This window comes from Saccopteryx leptura, chromosome 8, assembly GCF_036850995.1.
Source record: "Saccopteryx leptura isolate mSacLep1 chromosome 8, mSacLep1_pri_phased_curated, whole genome shotgun sequence".
Lineage (NCBI taxonomy): Eukaryota > Metazoa > Chordata > Mammalia > Chiroptera > Emballonuridae > Saccopteryx > Saccopteryx leptura.
Window position 1 is genome coordinate 63,519,555 of NC_089510.1, and position 15,505 is coordinate 63,535,059.

The 15,505-nt window shown below is 39.3% G+C and overlaps 1 protein-coding gene across 4 annotated transcripts in view; it reads right to left on the reverse strand.

Moving 5' to 3' along the window:
• Positions 1 to 15,505, reverse strand: part of TP63 (tumor protein p63) — a 244,289-nt gene that overhangs the window by 22,410 nt on the left and 206,374 nt on the right. For 3 of the 4 annotated variants that reach the window (XM_066347150.1, XM_066347147.1, XM_066347149.1), the window contains 6 exons: positions 10,122 to 10,308; positions 7,418 to 7,533; positions 6,339 to 6,448; positions 5,566 to 5,702; positions 3,622 to 3,704; positions 572 to 708 (listed from right to left, as the gene is read on the reverse strand). In XM_066347150.1, the coding sequence (XP_066203247.1) occupies positions 572 to 708; positions 3,622 to 3,704; positions 5,566 to 5,702; positions 6,339 to 6,448; positions 7,418 to 7,533; positions 10,122 to 10,308 (770 nt within the window). The remainder of the gene's footprint in view (positions 1 to 571; positions 709 to 3,621; positions 3,705 to 5,565; positions 5,703 to 6,338; positions 6,449 to 7,417; positions 7,534 to 10,121; positions 10,309 to 15,505) is intronic. The other variant, XM_066347148.1, reaches the window with a different exon arrangement.

A 15,505-nucleotide genomic window follows, 5' to 3' on the forward strand; every position in this document is an offset into this window, starting at 1 on the left:
CAGTAAGTAAGATGCTACTTTGCTCTTCTACATGCAGACATTTTCGCAAGGAGCATGCACTAGTCTCAAAATCCTTCCCAAACAGCATTCAAGGGAGTCATTTATGGTAAAACTATGTGCTCTCCCTACTCTACAATGGTTCTCAAATGTGGCTTGTGTGCATCCCAGGAGAGGTACAATATAACCCATTGGGATGAGGAAAGATTACATGCTTTTAAATATATAATTTATTATTTGAATAGAATGAGTACTCAAAATTCTGATATGGATAGATGTGTATGAACTAGGGTAGAGAGAAAATAACTAACTCTTAGTGTGAGTCTCTTTGTAATTCAGTGAAAATAATTTGGATTCAATTTCAGAACACAGGTGGAACTTCTCAAAGGGAAAGTTATGATAAGAAACCTAGAAAAGTGTCGAGACTGAGAAAAGAGAAAGGTGTTCCACACTAGCTCATCTGAACTTATGTCCTGCTGTCTCACCACCCCATCTTCTGCATCACCCACCAATCACCCTGATATGACAGTCACTCCTACTAATGCCTCCTAAAATGACACATGGACACACTCACTGTTTTTGAAGTAAATGCTGGTGCTGCTGCTGCTGCTGCTGCCTGTATGTTTCAATTGTGTGCTGAGGAAGGTACTGCATGAGTTCCAAGGACTCTTTGATCTTCAACAGCATTTCGTATGTCTCACGGCCCCTCACCTAGGTAACCGGGCAGAAAAAGAAAATTAAAAAATGAAATCCAGAACCGGGACAGTCAATATCATTCTTCATGGATTCTGTGTTAATGAATTTGCTTACTTGCTAACATGTGTTTGTGACATAGAAATCAACACACTGTAACACTGGGTGGTTATTTGCAGACATGAGCAGAGTGAGAAAAAGTTTGAGTTGCCTATGCATGTCCCAGCTGAGGTTGAACAAGACAATGCTCTGCCTTCTTGTTTTAGTGCTCATGCTTTGAACAAGGTCTTTTCCAGGTTCTGTTGAATGCCACATTTCCCACAACTTTTTGTTGGTGAATTTGCTGTTTAAACTGGTCCCTGAGCATAGTGCTAAAGTGCTGTCTAGTGTCTTGAGTATAAGAAGGCTGTGATGTGCTTTATGGAGAAACTGCAGGTTAGATAAGCTTCATTTGAGCATGATTATAGTGCTGTTAACTGTGAGGTCAATGTTAATGAGTCAACAGTATATATCAAATTAAGTGCCTTGCCCTACCCAGTTAGCTCAGCTGGTTAGCGTATCAGGCCAATACCAAGGTTGCGGGTTCAGTCCCTGGTCAGGGCACATATGAAAATCAACCAATGAATGCATAAAACAACAAATCAATGTTTCTCTTATTTACTCTAAAATAAAAAAAAAATTAAATTAGCAGAAACACATGAAATAGACTATGTACTGATCAGTTGCTGAAAGTGCTATGACCAGAGGCTCACAGAAACTTAATCCTTTATTTCCCGTAGGAGAAATGGTTCAGTATTTGCTTGCATAGTTTTGCAGTGACTTTATAAAGCATCATTATCACAAACAATGAAGATTACCTGTAACTGCCTTTGGAAGGTCACAAGTTTTTAGCTGGGGTAAAATATGTTTCTCCAAGAGAGTCTCTTAAAAGCTTTAAAAGTACGAGCAGGGGCAGGACTGGAGTGAGGCCAGTGGGGCTCGTCAGGTACTTGCAGGGTCCTGAGGGCGAGTGAGTGAGTAAGTGCCTAATTCAATTTTGTACTCTAGGCACTTCACTTGCCTCTCCCCGGTCCCCTCCCTGAATATGATAGCCAGGATCTGTCAGAATTCAGAAAGATTGTCTCAGTCTTTTGTTGGTTAACTCCTACTCAGCCAGCTCTGGGATCACCTGCTCTGAGAAGATTATTACATGACATTATACCTATTTGTCTCCTCACTAGAAGTCAGGCTCTCTGAAGGTAAAAATTTTACCCTAAATGCCTGAGTCTAACATATTTGCCACACAACAAACACCAATCAAACTCATATTAAGAGTTTTTTTTTTTTTCTTCACACACTTTGGTTTAATTTTGTTTTAATTTATGTTTCAATTACAGTTGATATACAATATTATATTAGTTTCAGGTGTACAATGTAGTGATTAGACATTCATATATCTTACATAGTGATCATCCTAAGAAGTCTTATACCCATCTGACACTGCACATAATTATTATAGTATACATTCCTGTGACTGTCCTTGGAACTGGCATTTTGTGCTTCTTAATCTTTTTCACTTTTTTCACTCATCGTCCTAATCACCCATCTTGCCACACCCCAATTCGATGACCATTTATTTGTTCTCTGTATTTTACTTTTTTGAGTCAGTCTGTTTGTTTAGTCACTTATTTTGCTTTTTAAATTTCACATATAAGTGAAATCAGTACGTTTGACTAATTCTTCACTAAACATATGATGTAACTGACTACAGGGTACCTCCTTCACCAGTACAAACAGAACTTTCATTGAAAATGAGATTTTCAGGTGATTCCTCTGTCAACAGCTAAAACACAACATACCATATTTTTTTGTTTTGTTTTATTTTCGGATTACAGTTGATACTGTAACAAAATGGGTTGAAATTGGGTGAAACTAGTTACACTCAGATTTCTTTCTTTCTTCTTCTTCTTCTTCTTGTTTATAAAAATAATTTAACAGTCAGCCCTCCATATCCCTGAGATTCACTTCAATGGATTCAACCAATGTTGGATGGAAAACAGCATTTTGGATCTGTGGTTGGGAATCCACAGATGTGGAAGGTGGACTCCGTGCATTGCTCTGTGCCGTTTTACATAAGGGATGTGAGAATCTGTGGATTTTGTTATATATGGTTGAGGTTTAACTTAAAATTCACAGGTCAGAGTCTATACGGAGCCTGAGAAACATGACAATGAGTATCTTCGCTACCTCCCTGTTCGATTGTTCTACCAGCAAGCAGTCTGTTTCTATGGTCAGGGAAGGCACACCCAAACCTGGTGAATTGCTGTAGCTTCAGCCCCAGGGTGGCAGCTCCCAGTCAGATCTTGCTTGCTTGCCTGGGTCTCGTGTCAGTTTAGATGGCATCAAGGGTTATACTAGTTATCAAAACTTTGCTGCCACTCTAGCTGGCAAAGACCTATAGAAATAAGATCTTGACAAACTGCAACCATAGACTAAAACAGGTCTCTTTATAGCAATCTTGAGAGCACTGATGTTCCTTGTAGGAAAGAAAACAGTCAATTCTCTACAAATGTATGATTGAATTTGTGAACTCATTTTTGACAAAATTTTAGTCCTAAATTGGTTTAGACGTGTTGTCCAGGATGATCTTATCATTCTTAAACACTGAGGTACAAACTAATTTTAAATATTTGGCAAAGAAAAATTCTATTAGGAGAGTAGTGTTGACTGGGTGAGTAGTAAGCAGAGGAGCCCGCACAATTTATTCCAAAGCTATGGAGAGAAGCGATTATTTCCTGATCATTCAAAAAAATTACTTTCACTATTTACCTCTTTAGTGTCATCACCCTTTTCCCTTTTCTCAATTTCACAAATAATGAGAAAATGACCATAGAGTAAAAGTTTATTCAAAAAAGGTAAAAAAGCAGTCGCAAATACCCAAAGGAGACTCACTGGTAAATATAACAGCTCATCATCTGGGGATCTTCGTTTCTTAATGGATGTCATCTGGATGCCATGTGTGTTCTGACGAAAAGCTGGTGGAGGAAAAATGCAAGCTTCATCCTGGGAACATTTCTGAAGCAATAATACATTTACTAAACAGACAATAGCACCAGAAACTCCTGTGAGATTAGAGTTCCTAGTTTAAGCATCCATTTAATTGGTGACAATTGCTTTTACATTAAGTGCAAATCTTATGACAATGAGGTGGGGGGGTAAGTGAGGCAAAATCAGTGAAGGCAGGAATTTGGGGACACTGAGAAACAGCCTGTGGCTGAAGTCCTGCTGCAGGAATCCCTGTGTCTTACCGGCCTGTGTTTGTGAACAGCTGTTAAAGAAAGGAAGATGAATTGGTTTTGTGCATTATTTTTCAGGTTATTGATCTTCTGAGGTGGTAAATGTGTGTGGTAGAGGTTGTCTTGCCAATGTATCCAGCCCTGTGTGTTTATCCTTCCTATGTTAATTTCTGACCAGCAGGCTCACTGTCCACGACCTCCATTTTCTCTTCAGTTAAATGATTGAATTAAGCTCATAAATTCCTGTGATTTCAAAAATTAGAAACTACATCCAGGATCCAGGGTATAATAGATCCTTCCACTAAAGTTTAGATAATTTATTCTTACTGATATTCATTAATTTGTAAGCAATTGTGGTGCTCAGAAAAGAATATAGAAACTAGGCCACAAGGAAGACTCAAGAACAAAATTAGGGTAGAAATATAATTATATTTATATTATATTGTTATATTTAAAATTAATTTACAGAATTCATGTCATATGTAATATAAATGATATATAGGACCTGTTGAGGAATAATCAGAAAGAGCCCAACACAAAGGGCAAATCATAATGCAAAGTCAGAAGTTGATGGTGATCAGTTGTCATAACAGTCTGAGGTTCTCCTATTAAATACAGGACAATTTCTATTTCTTCTGGACACTAATTGGCAATGAAATTACAACAGTTTTTCATGAAACAAATTGCAGTGTGGTGTACTATACAATATTTCTTGTAGTGATATCAGACTTATATTATACACCTTCTAGGATCAAATCTCACAGTAAGAAGAACATGTGGACCAGTGGTTTGCACCCCCTGTTAGCTGGTGGGCTAGGCCACTGAGGGGCACGCCTCAGAGGTGGCTACAAGTGGAGCATGGGGCCACAGACCACCCTCAGAGCCTGCCCCTCTGCTTTTGTCGGTTTTTCACTGTTAGTTTCCTGAAATATTTCATTTTTGAGAAAGCTTTTTTCTGCTTAACAACATAAGCTTGAAAACAACTGACCCAAATCATTAGCCTCACTAGTGATATAGTGATCAAAGACTCAATGTCAAGACTCAGTGAAACCCAGATCTGTATATTCTCCAATGGGGATTTACCAAGTGTGGTCTTAAATCTCTCGATCCCCATAGACCATGAGGTTGGCCAATGCATCTTCAGCCCTCGTGCTCAGTAACAGAAAGATACACTGATGCCAATGGGCTAAGATATTGATTCTCAAACTTTGGCTAGCATGAGAGTTACCTGGAGGGCTTATTCAACACAGATGGCTGAGCCTCAAACCCAGGGTGTCTGATTCAGCAAGTCTGGAACCTAAAAATTTGTATTTCTCCCCAGTTTCCAGATGATGTTGATGATACTAGTCTGAGAGTCACAGTTTGAGGACTAAGAAATCCTCAGAATGACTATTTGTTTTTGTCCATCTGTAATGCACACCTCAAGTCCATTTGAACACCTCCAGCAACAGGAGAGCCATCCTTACTGGCTCTGGAACCTCAAGTCACACTTGCCCATAGAGACCTTTGGTCCTAGTGTACAACTTCTCAAATATCACCCCCTAGCCCCTACATCTGGGTAAGACTCCACCCGATGCCATTGGCCACTACAGCTACTTACGGCGCTTCGTACCATCACCATTCTTTGTGCTGTCCGAGACCTGCTGCTTTCGGATGCTGTCTTCATCGGCCTTCCTGTCCCTCCCTGGACAGGCACAGATCCGGGCCTCAAAGCAGCGCCGGCCCAGGACTTGCCCACTAGGAATTAGAGAAGAGGGGAGGAAAGGGTCAAATGAATAGAATTTTAAAAGTCCTCATTTCCACTGCTGCTCATCCCCTGTCCACTGCCACCACCAGCTCAGTCATGAGATGTAACCCAAATCACTTGGCAGAACACAAAAGTGCTTACATGCCTCGAGCAATATTAGTAAATAACATTCCATTTGTTCTGCATACAACCTCCAAGCCATTAGCTAAACAGCTGTCTTTAGCTACATATTTTGAAGGAAACTTGAATTAAGCCTGTGGATGTCTCTGGATAAAACCCCCATAGGCAGCCCAGACTTACTCAAAGGAACTGTTAAATGCCTTGGGGGCCGCATGAAAACAAACACTGTCTAATCAGAAACTATTCTAGTTAAATGTCAAGAATTCAGGTATGAAGGGACTTGCATGCCTTCCCTCTTTTTTCCCCCTGTGTTTGCCCACCCTGTTTTGTCTCCACTTTCTTAGATCTTTTATGTAAGTATTTGCAGCAAGGATTTAAAACACAAAGGATAAAATCAAGGGTTGCTCTCCACTGTACATGCAGAAGTAATGATAAAGCAAACACAATTTCACTTTGCCCTCAGCCCATGGTTTTTGCAGAATGACAACACTGCATATGTCACTTACTCTCTGGTTTCCAGAGTAACAATGATTAAAATTGGACGACGGTTCATCCCTCCAACACAACTGCTGTTACACATGAAATTGTACAAGACTGTCGTGAATTCAGTGCCAACCTGAACATGAGAGAAAAAGAGTATTTGTTAACAATAATTTGATCTAATGTTCCTCCTTCTCAGTTCTTCCCTCTATTTAAACAAGTCCACTTGTGATGAGGTGATAGCGTTTTTTCTAGGAAGACAAGCTCTAAAACCCCTTGTAGTTCTTGTCTGCGAAGCTAAAAGTAATGTTTGCAACACTACATTAGGGGAGATAGACCTTTAAAAAGGATCACTTTTGGCCCAATTCATTTGCAAACTGATTAATTACCCAATTCAAACATGGGTCATTCCATATATGAATATATCTCTATAAAGGGAGAGCTGAAAACATTACCAAAAATAGCAGCAATGCTCCAGGGCTATTTTCCCTATGTTAGAACAGTATAACATAGATTTGAAGATACGCTTTCATAAATAACACTCTGGAGCTTAAAAGGACCTCAGAATTAGGTTATCTCGTCCAATGTGCTCATTTATGGATGAGGCAACTGAAGTCCTGAGAGAAGCGGTCACAGTTGAAGGTTCACTCAGCAAGCCAGCAACAAAACTCTGGTCTCCCCATGCCAGTGTTCTGTTTTTCTAATCTGGCACCTGTTCATTCCAACTTCAGCTAAGAGATCCCACTCAGGGTCTTTATCTGAAGTGTGAGAAGCCTTGCTTCCAGTATTAATACACATTCACTACCACTTCGATTGCCAGTTAAATTTTCTGGATAAGAAAAAGTCATGTATTAATACAACTGAAATTTCAATATTATCAGCCTTTAAGATGAGAACATGGGCACAGAGCCAAGTTACCTAGCTAATTTAGTATAAATTTAGTAGTTTTGAAGGAGATACAGAAGCAATGTGTGGAGAAGGACAGGAGATACAAAAAAAAGTTGCATATCTGATAACAAGGACTAAGACAGAAATAGATGATTGAAACACCCTCTATCACTGAAATGAACCCTCTCCCAACTGAGCCCAATTCTTATCTTTATACCTGGGGTGGCTCATAAGGTACCAGCACACTCTGTCTTCCTGTGATGGGGTCTTCTACATATTGGGCATGGCTGTTCCCTTCCACTCGAATCAAGTGACTAGGAGGGGCAATTTGTCCTGCAGAACAGAGAAAGATAAAATGGTTAGTTATTCATCCTTAAAATAAAGAAAACTAAATGAAACAGCACAGACAAAATGTTAGTGGGCAAACATGATTTAATAGAAGAAATATATATCCTCGGAAAAAGGAAAAGGTCCTGTGGCAAATACCTAATACATGCAGGTGTTACAACCTTTGTAGCAACAGAAAGGATTGGGACACTTATATATATTTAAGGGAACAGTTCTATATTTCTGGTGCTTAATGTTAATAATTCAAGATTTTAGAGAACTCTATGAATACGACTCTGAGTGGATCCATAGAGGAGATTTTGCTAGTTTATGAAAAATAGAAGGGGAAAAAACAAATTAACTTAAAAAATCAGTTTGAGAGATAGCATTTAAAAATTGACTAGCAGCCCTGGCCGGTTGGCTCAGTGGTAGAGCGTCAGCCTGGCGTGCGGGAGTCCCGGGTTCGATTCCTGGCCAGGGCACACAGGAGAAGTGCCCATCTACTTCTCTACCCCTCCCCCTCTCCTTCCTCTCTGTTTCTCTCTTCCCCTCCCGCAGCCAAGGCTCCATTGGAGCAAAGTTGTCCCGGGTGCTGAGGATGGCTCTGTGGCCTCTGCCTCAGGTGCTAGAATGGCTCTGATTGTGGCAGAGCGACACCACAGATGGGCAGAGCATCACCCCCTGGTGGGCGTGCCGGGTGGATCCCGGTCGGGTGCATGCGGGAGTCTGTCTGACTGCCTCCCTGTTTCCAACTTCAGAAAAATACAAAAAAAAAAATTTGACTAGCAAAAATACTAAACAAAAGGCAACAAATGACAAGAACATCATGTTCCCTTTGTCTATTATTTTCTCCATGTTAAATCTCCAAATTTAGAACTTCCTTGGGTCATAAAGATAAAAAACTTACTAATTTTATTGTACTTAAAGAGACCAAGTTTGGAGAATATGAAAGGGGAAGTAATTTTTTAAAAGTGGGTAGGCAAAGTTTCACAAAATTATGACATTGGACAGGGTTCCAAAAGAAAAAAGCTGATCCAAAAATTGGGAACCATAAAAGTGTTCTTAACCTTTGACCATGTATTAGCATTCCACAAAAACTGATTGCTAATAACAGCAAAAAGCTAAGTGTGTCAAGGTGCCTTCTGAACCATCATCTATTATAGCAAAACTAAAGACAGTTATTATGTCAAACATTGAGAAAAAATCAGCAGTGATGCCGCCTTGATGCATCAAGGGCAGTTATAAATATATATAATAAAGCTAGGCTATAGGAACTAATCTTTATGGTATATTGTTAAGTGAAAAGCAAGATGCAAAGGTATTGATGGATAAGGAGGCCATGTAGAAATTGGCCAGAAATTAATGTGTAAAAGTTCTTTGTGTTAAGGTGGGAAGACTCAAACTGTATTTTCTCATTTGAAATTTGTATCCATTCTTTTTCTTCCTCCACTATTTTTTTCTCTACCATCTTTTACAGTATCTACAGTCACACATTCTAGCTACCAACCAATCTTTTTATTTTAAATATGTTTTCTATCTAAAGTGTCCCAACCCTCCTGCACCTTCATCAATCACCCTTTGAGGAATCTTTGTATGTTCTCCCATTCTTTCTTTCCACTTTTCTGTGTCCTTTACTTAAACTCCCTTCACAAAATCTTAGAATAGCAAGTGTCAGGGAACCCTTGGAAACACTGAGCTTTTTCTGTAAAGCAGTTGTTAAATCTGTGGCTCAGAACATGGGCATGGATCCAGACTTTAAAGGTGGCCCCAAGGCATCCGTCCCCTGGTGCCCAGGCTTTGTACTGTACCCCTCCTTAACGTATGTTGCAGATTTCTATTTACTCCTCTTGCCCATCATTTGTATTCTTTCTTTTTCTTCTTTCCCACTTTTCTCTTCTTTTTTTTCATATTGCTCACCTTTTATGTTCCTTCCTCTTACCTTTCCAGCTTTCAATTGGCCAGACCTTGACAATCACTCTGGGAAATGCACTAAAGTGGATTCCCTAGCCTGAGCTGAACAGAACAGACTAAATGGCCAAATGCCATACTGTTCTCCTTACACTCTCTCATTAAAATAATAATAATAATAATAATAATAATAATAATATGCCTGACCTGTGGAGACACAGTGGATAAAGTGTGGACCTGGAATGTGTGAACCTGGAATGCTGAGGTCACTAGTTTAAAACCTCACACTTGCCCGGTCAAGGCACATACGAGATGCAACTACCACTATAGTTGATGCTTCTTGTTCTTATCCCCCTTTCTCTCTCTCTCTCTTTCTCATTTCTGTAAAATCAATTATATATATATAATATATAGGGAGTAAATTATATATATATAATATATAGGGAGTAGAGAGGCAAGTCCATGTTATCCAGTAATTACTAATGTCAAATTAAGTAGGTCAATTATTGTGAAAGCCAGAAATGTATTGATCATTAGTCAGATACTATCAGCCAAAAACAGTAGGCTGAGCTGTTATCAGATTGCAGAGGTTGGAACCAGGTAAGTGGGCTCCAAACAAAAGTTTTCACAGGACCTCTATTTTCAGGGAGCTTAGTTGAACAGTCACAGAATCCTCTCCCCCTTACCCTCATTGAATTCACGGCTCAGCTCGTGGTTGGGGCACCGTTTCACCACCTCGGTGACATGCTCAGCTTTCTTGTACACGGGCATGGCACGGATGACGGCGCCCTGAGGTGGGGGGGTCATCACCTTGATCTGGATGGGGCATGTCTTGGCGATCTGGCAGTAGAGCTTCTTCAGTTCAGTGGAATACTGCTTGGAGAGGGGTCAGAGATGGAGGAAAGGGAAGAACCAACAGTAGATATTGTTACATCCAAAATCAGAGCAAGGAAATTATGTCCACCTTTTACAGCCTTCATAGCTGCACGATTATCACAGCTGCTACATACACCAGAGTAAACAATCTTCATAGAGTGAGTTATGTTCATTAATTGAACAAATACTATTTTTCTACTTTAAATAAAATCTGACATTTACAAAAAGTCTCACATTTTAAAAAATATATTTATAGCATTATTTTCTGTCTTTAGGATGAAGAATCTAGGTCTCAGAGGTAGTTAAGTGATTACTACCATGAGCTGCTTTATAAACTACCAGAAACTAAATGGAAAAACAATATTCACATAAATTAAGTGATAGTAAATAGATTATAATAAATACTATGTTTACAATACTCTAGAGACACTCACAGGAATTAGGATTTACAGGGAAAAAATATTTTTTTAAGATGAAATATCTGGCAGACACAAAAGAGATATTACTCAAAGTTAACCAGCTAGAAAACTACAAAGCAAAAGCTCCCCCACCCCCAAATTACCACACTTATCTTCTAATGCCATGGCCTAAGAGAAGGCAAAATCTGGAAGTGACCATTTCGTTCTATACTCTTTTAAAGAAAAAAGGACTGGCCTAATGTAACACAGCAAATTATGGCAGCAAAAATATCCATTTTTTCATTCACAAGTGAGTGAAATCTCTCCTGCTCTCACTTTTTGTGACAAGGAGAGGAAGTTTAGTGGCTGATTGGTTGGCTGGCTCGTTGTAATATTGGCAAAATAGGATGGAGAAAGCACAACACTCAGAACCAACTAGAGGAAAAGGGGGAAAAGGAGACCTATGCTGTGTTGTTTTCTTTTTCCACCTGTGAACCGCTATAGAAAGTTCCCATTCTAATCCTTACACTATAGTAAACCTTAGCACTCCTGTTCTCTGGGTCAGTGAATTCCTACTTATTATTTTGCTGGAACTAGAATTACTAGCCAGGAGTGGAGCATCTAGTAACACTGACCGCAAACAAGGGTAAACACACACACACATATACACACAGGTTGCAATCAGAAGTTGTCAGCAACATCCTTCCAGGGGAAAGACATGGGGGAACAGGAGACAGAGTGGCAAAGAGTCATTATTAATAGGTTCCAACCCAACTCTGCCTGAAGGCAAATATCCTCCCCAAAAGCACATTTAAAAGTAAGTACTTTTATCACTTCCTTTTGAAATATAACATGTATTTAAATAATCTTTCTTTATATCCAAAGTATTTCAGTACATAAAAAGTTCAGTTAAAAACTTCCTAATATTAGAAATGTATTGCATAATCAGTTCTCTATGCCCGCGGGTCAAGGATTAAATGCAGCAAAAGGACTTGAAGAAATAGGAAGTATGCCAAAAAAAAACCAACCGCAAAAATAAAATTCTGTTTGGGAAGCACAGATTGAAACCTCAATGGGTATTTTTGCTCTGGTGTTTTTAAACAATGACTTTAAAAACAGATAGATTGTTTTAGGGCCGTGATGGTGAACCTATGACACACGTGTCAGCACTGACACACGTAGCCATTTTTGATGACACGCGGCCGCATGCTGAGAAGGACGTTTCATCCTCAGCTCCTGCATGGCCAGGTGCAGTAGCCAAGGATAAAACATTTGCTGTAGTGTAGACACTCTGTGCCGGAGGTCTGTAGGCCAAAACAACAGAATTCCAGCACAGAGCATCTAGTTCTGGGACTTCCAGTTAGGCCGTTGCAGGGGTCCCCAAACTTTTTACATAGGGGCCAGTTCACTGTCCCTCAGACCGTTGGAGGGCCGCCACATACAGTGCTCCTCTTACTGACCACCAGTGAAAGAGGTGCCCCTTCCGGAAGTGGGGGGGGGATAAATGGCCTCAGGGGGCCATAGTTTGGGGACACCTGGTAGGGGATCTTTGACCTCACTTCCTGCCGGTGGAGCAGGGAGCTGCGGAATGCTGCAGGGGACACATCTCTGGGGGTCCTGTGATCACCATTACCAGCAACCACAAAAACACAGCAACCATCATCCAATCTACTGTTCTGGGGTGTCGTGGATTTCTAATTGACCATCATTACTGAGATAAGTGAGGGGGAGGTGGGGAGGCGAGGGCCTGTGCTATGGGTGCTGTTTCCACCATTAGAAATAGTGGCAGCCATCTTAATTTACATAAGATGCAACTTGCAGAATTTCAAGACAGCATCTGGGCTCAGGTGTTTGTCAACTTGAGGTCAAAGCTTGAGAATCTGGAAAGGTGCCACTGGGAGAATCAAGAGGAGTGCCATTACGAACAGGAAATTTGGAGTGCCTGGAACCTATTACCAGACACTTTTAGTGCCCTGAAAAATATAGCAATGGCTTTACAATTTTTCCCTCTACGTATGTTTGTGAGACCTTATTCTCAGCGTTAAATAATATCAAAACCAACAAAAGAAACAGCTTGACAGATGAAGTTAGTAGCGCTTGCTTGGGCTTGAAGTGTACAAAATACCAACCTTCAATTGAAGATTTAGCCAATGAAATTCAGCAACAAAAAAGTCACTAATAGACAGGTTAAAGAATTCCCCTTCCCCCTCACTTATCTTAGTTCACGGCACCCCACACAAGTTAAATAATATCAAGACCAACAAAAGAAATTGACTAACAGATGAACAAAGAAGTCACTAAGCAGGTAAGTTAAATAATTAGTTTTTAGTTTATTAAATACAGCTATATATTACAATTATACATTTTTGTTATTTAAACTATAAATATCATGAAATTATGGTTTTTTTCTCGAAGTGACACACCACCCGAGTTATGCTCGGTTTTTTGGCGAATTTTGACACACCAAGTTCAAAAGATTGCCCATCACTGTTTTAAGGCATGTTAAGAGCTCACTTTTATTGAGAATGCCAAGAAAATAGATGTATTTTTATTTGTAATTTAACCATAAGTTTTATAAGATTCACCTGAGGAAAGATGACTGAAAAGTAAGTCTGTCATCTAACACCTGAAGGCAAAAAAAGGATCTATCCAAGTATGTAAAGATTAAAAAAAAAAAAGATAAGTGTTCATAGGAGGACAGTTAAGAGAAACATTCCATTTCAATAATTGATATACTATAAATCAAACTTGACAGACAAAAACACAGAATTACTAAGAATAAATTTAGGCATTATCAGGTGTTATTCCTTGCTTGCCCTCAGGGATGGGAGAAGGAAATATAATTTTTAAACTTAAATAATGATAAGAAATAACAGCTTCTCTGTTTTCTGAGTTCTATTGTAAGAAATTTAATCCTCACATAACCCTAAGAGTTAGGTATTATAGGCATACAACAATCTCTTATCTGAAAATCCTGGGTCCAGATGTTGCAGAATTCAGAATTATTTAGACTTGAGAAAGTGAATAAAGTTCATATACCATAAACAGCTCCAGCAGGATTTAAAGTAGCACCCCATAACTAAACCTTAACATTTCTCCAAAATTCATGAATATGTAAGCCATCTGGGAAATGGCTATAAAGCTTCCAATTCATGCTGGATTCCACCACCAAACTAATTTGCGGCAAACTAATGAAATTAAAACAAAAACCAACATTGGTTTTCAGAGCTCTCTGAATTTCAAAATTGCTGTTAACAGATAATGGATCAGTACTGTTATCCCCATTTTATAGATAAGAAATTTAAGGCATAGAGAGGACTCGCCTGAGGTCACAGAGAAGAGCTAGACAGCAACCAGTATACGAGAGTCTGTCTTTATCTGATTACAGTCCCTCATCTCTCTAGTCTCTAGGCTTAGGGATACAAATTATATTTGATTCTCACATTTTTCCAATTCCCAACAACATAACTATGTTTTAAAAAGTCAACTTAAACGTATACAATCTTCTTCAACATTAAGATAATACTCAGAAGTGTCCACCTTAACATCAACAATTCCTCTTTTTATTTCTCAGTATAATAATGTTTGCTCATTTAGTTGCAAGGAGAGGCAACCAGTGGAAAAAAACTCCGCGAGTCACCTTGAACCCTAGGACCAGCTGTCTGTTAAGACTTCTCTTATGGCACTAGGAAATTCATGAGTAAGGTTCGACCCTTTTGCATTGTTTATTAATGCCCTTTGTGTTCTAGTCCATCTCTTTCATTACTTCTCTTCACATCCTCAAACCACACACTTCCCGCCCCCTGTTTTACTCCTACAAACCTCTGGATGCCTCAAACACACCACCTATCCATCACCCATGATTCAAACATGCTATTCCCTGAGACATTTATTTATTTATTTTCCTTCTGCTCTCCACACCATGCCAAGCTAATTTAGTTATCAGTCTTCAGCTAGAATTGATCAGTACTGTAGATTATATTTACCAATCATAGTGATGAGGGTTTTATATTGGCTACGTCTCAACAGCTGACCAGGGCCAAGAAACATTCGGATTATTGCTGCTGGTCAAACCACAGACCTGCCATTCAGTTCCTAGAGAGGCTCACGTGGTCTGGTATGAAGAGTTCTTTACAAAGCCAAGCTTCTGCTACTACATTAGTTTCACTGTTTGTTAATTGGTTCTGTGATAATGTTTAATATTTTTCCAGCACTAAATTCAGTCTCCCATGCCCATAGGATATTCATAATTCCTTAGACTTGCTTACTTCCTTATTCCCTACCAAACAGCCACTATCATCATTACCCATTTTCTAAGTTCCTGCAAGATCACAAAACATGGGAATCTGATCTATGCCAGGATTTTTAAATATCCTGCTTATTCAATGCAGCAGTGACTGCAAACTAGAACACGTCTGGTTTCTTCTCATCTCTCTCTTTCTCCTTTGGATTTTAACATTCACCTTTAAATCTTCCCAACATTGATTTGAGATTCTTTCATTCTAATGCCTAATTTCTTCTTTTGGGTGTGTGTGCTTTGTTTTCATTGGCGTTAAATTATAATTTACTATAAAGTACATCAGTTTTTAAGTGTACATGTTGATGACTTCAGTCAATTGCACACACTTGTGTAACTACCATAGTCAAGATACAGATTAGTATTTCCACCCCGCCCTCGCCTCTCTCCTCATCAAAATTATCTCACGCCCCTTTGCAGTTAATCCACTGTCCAACCCTTTCCCAGGTAATCAGGTACCTACTTTCTCACACTGTATATTTGTCTTTTTAGAATTTCA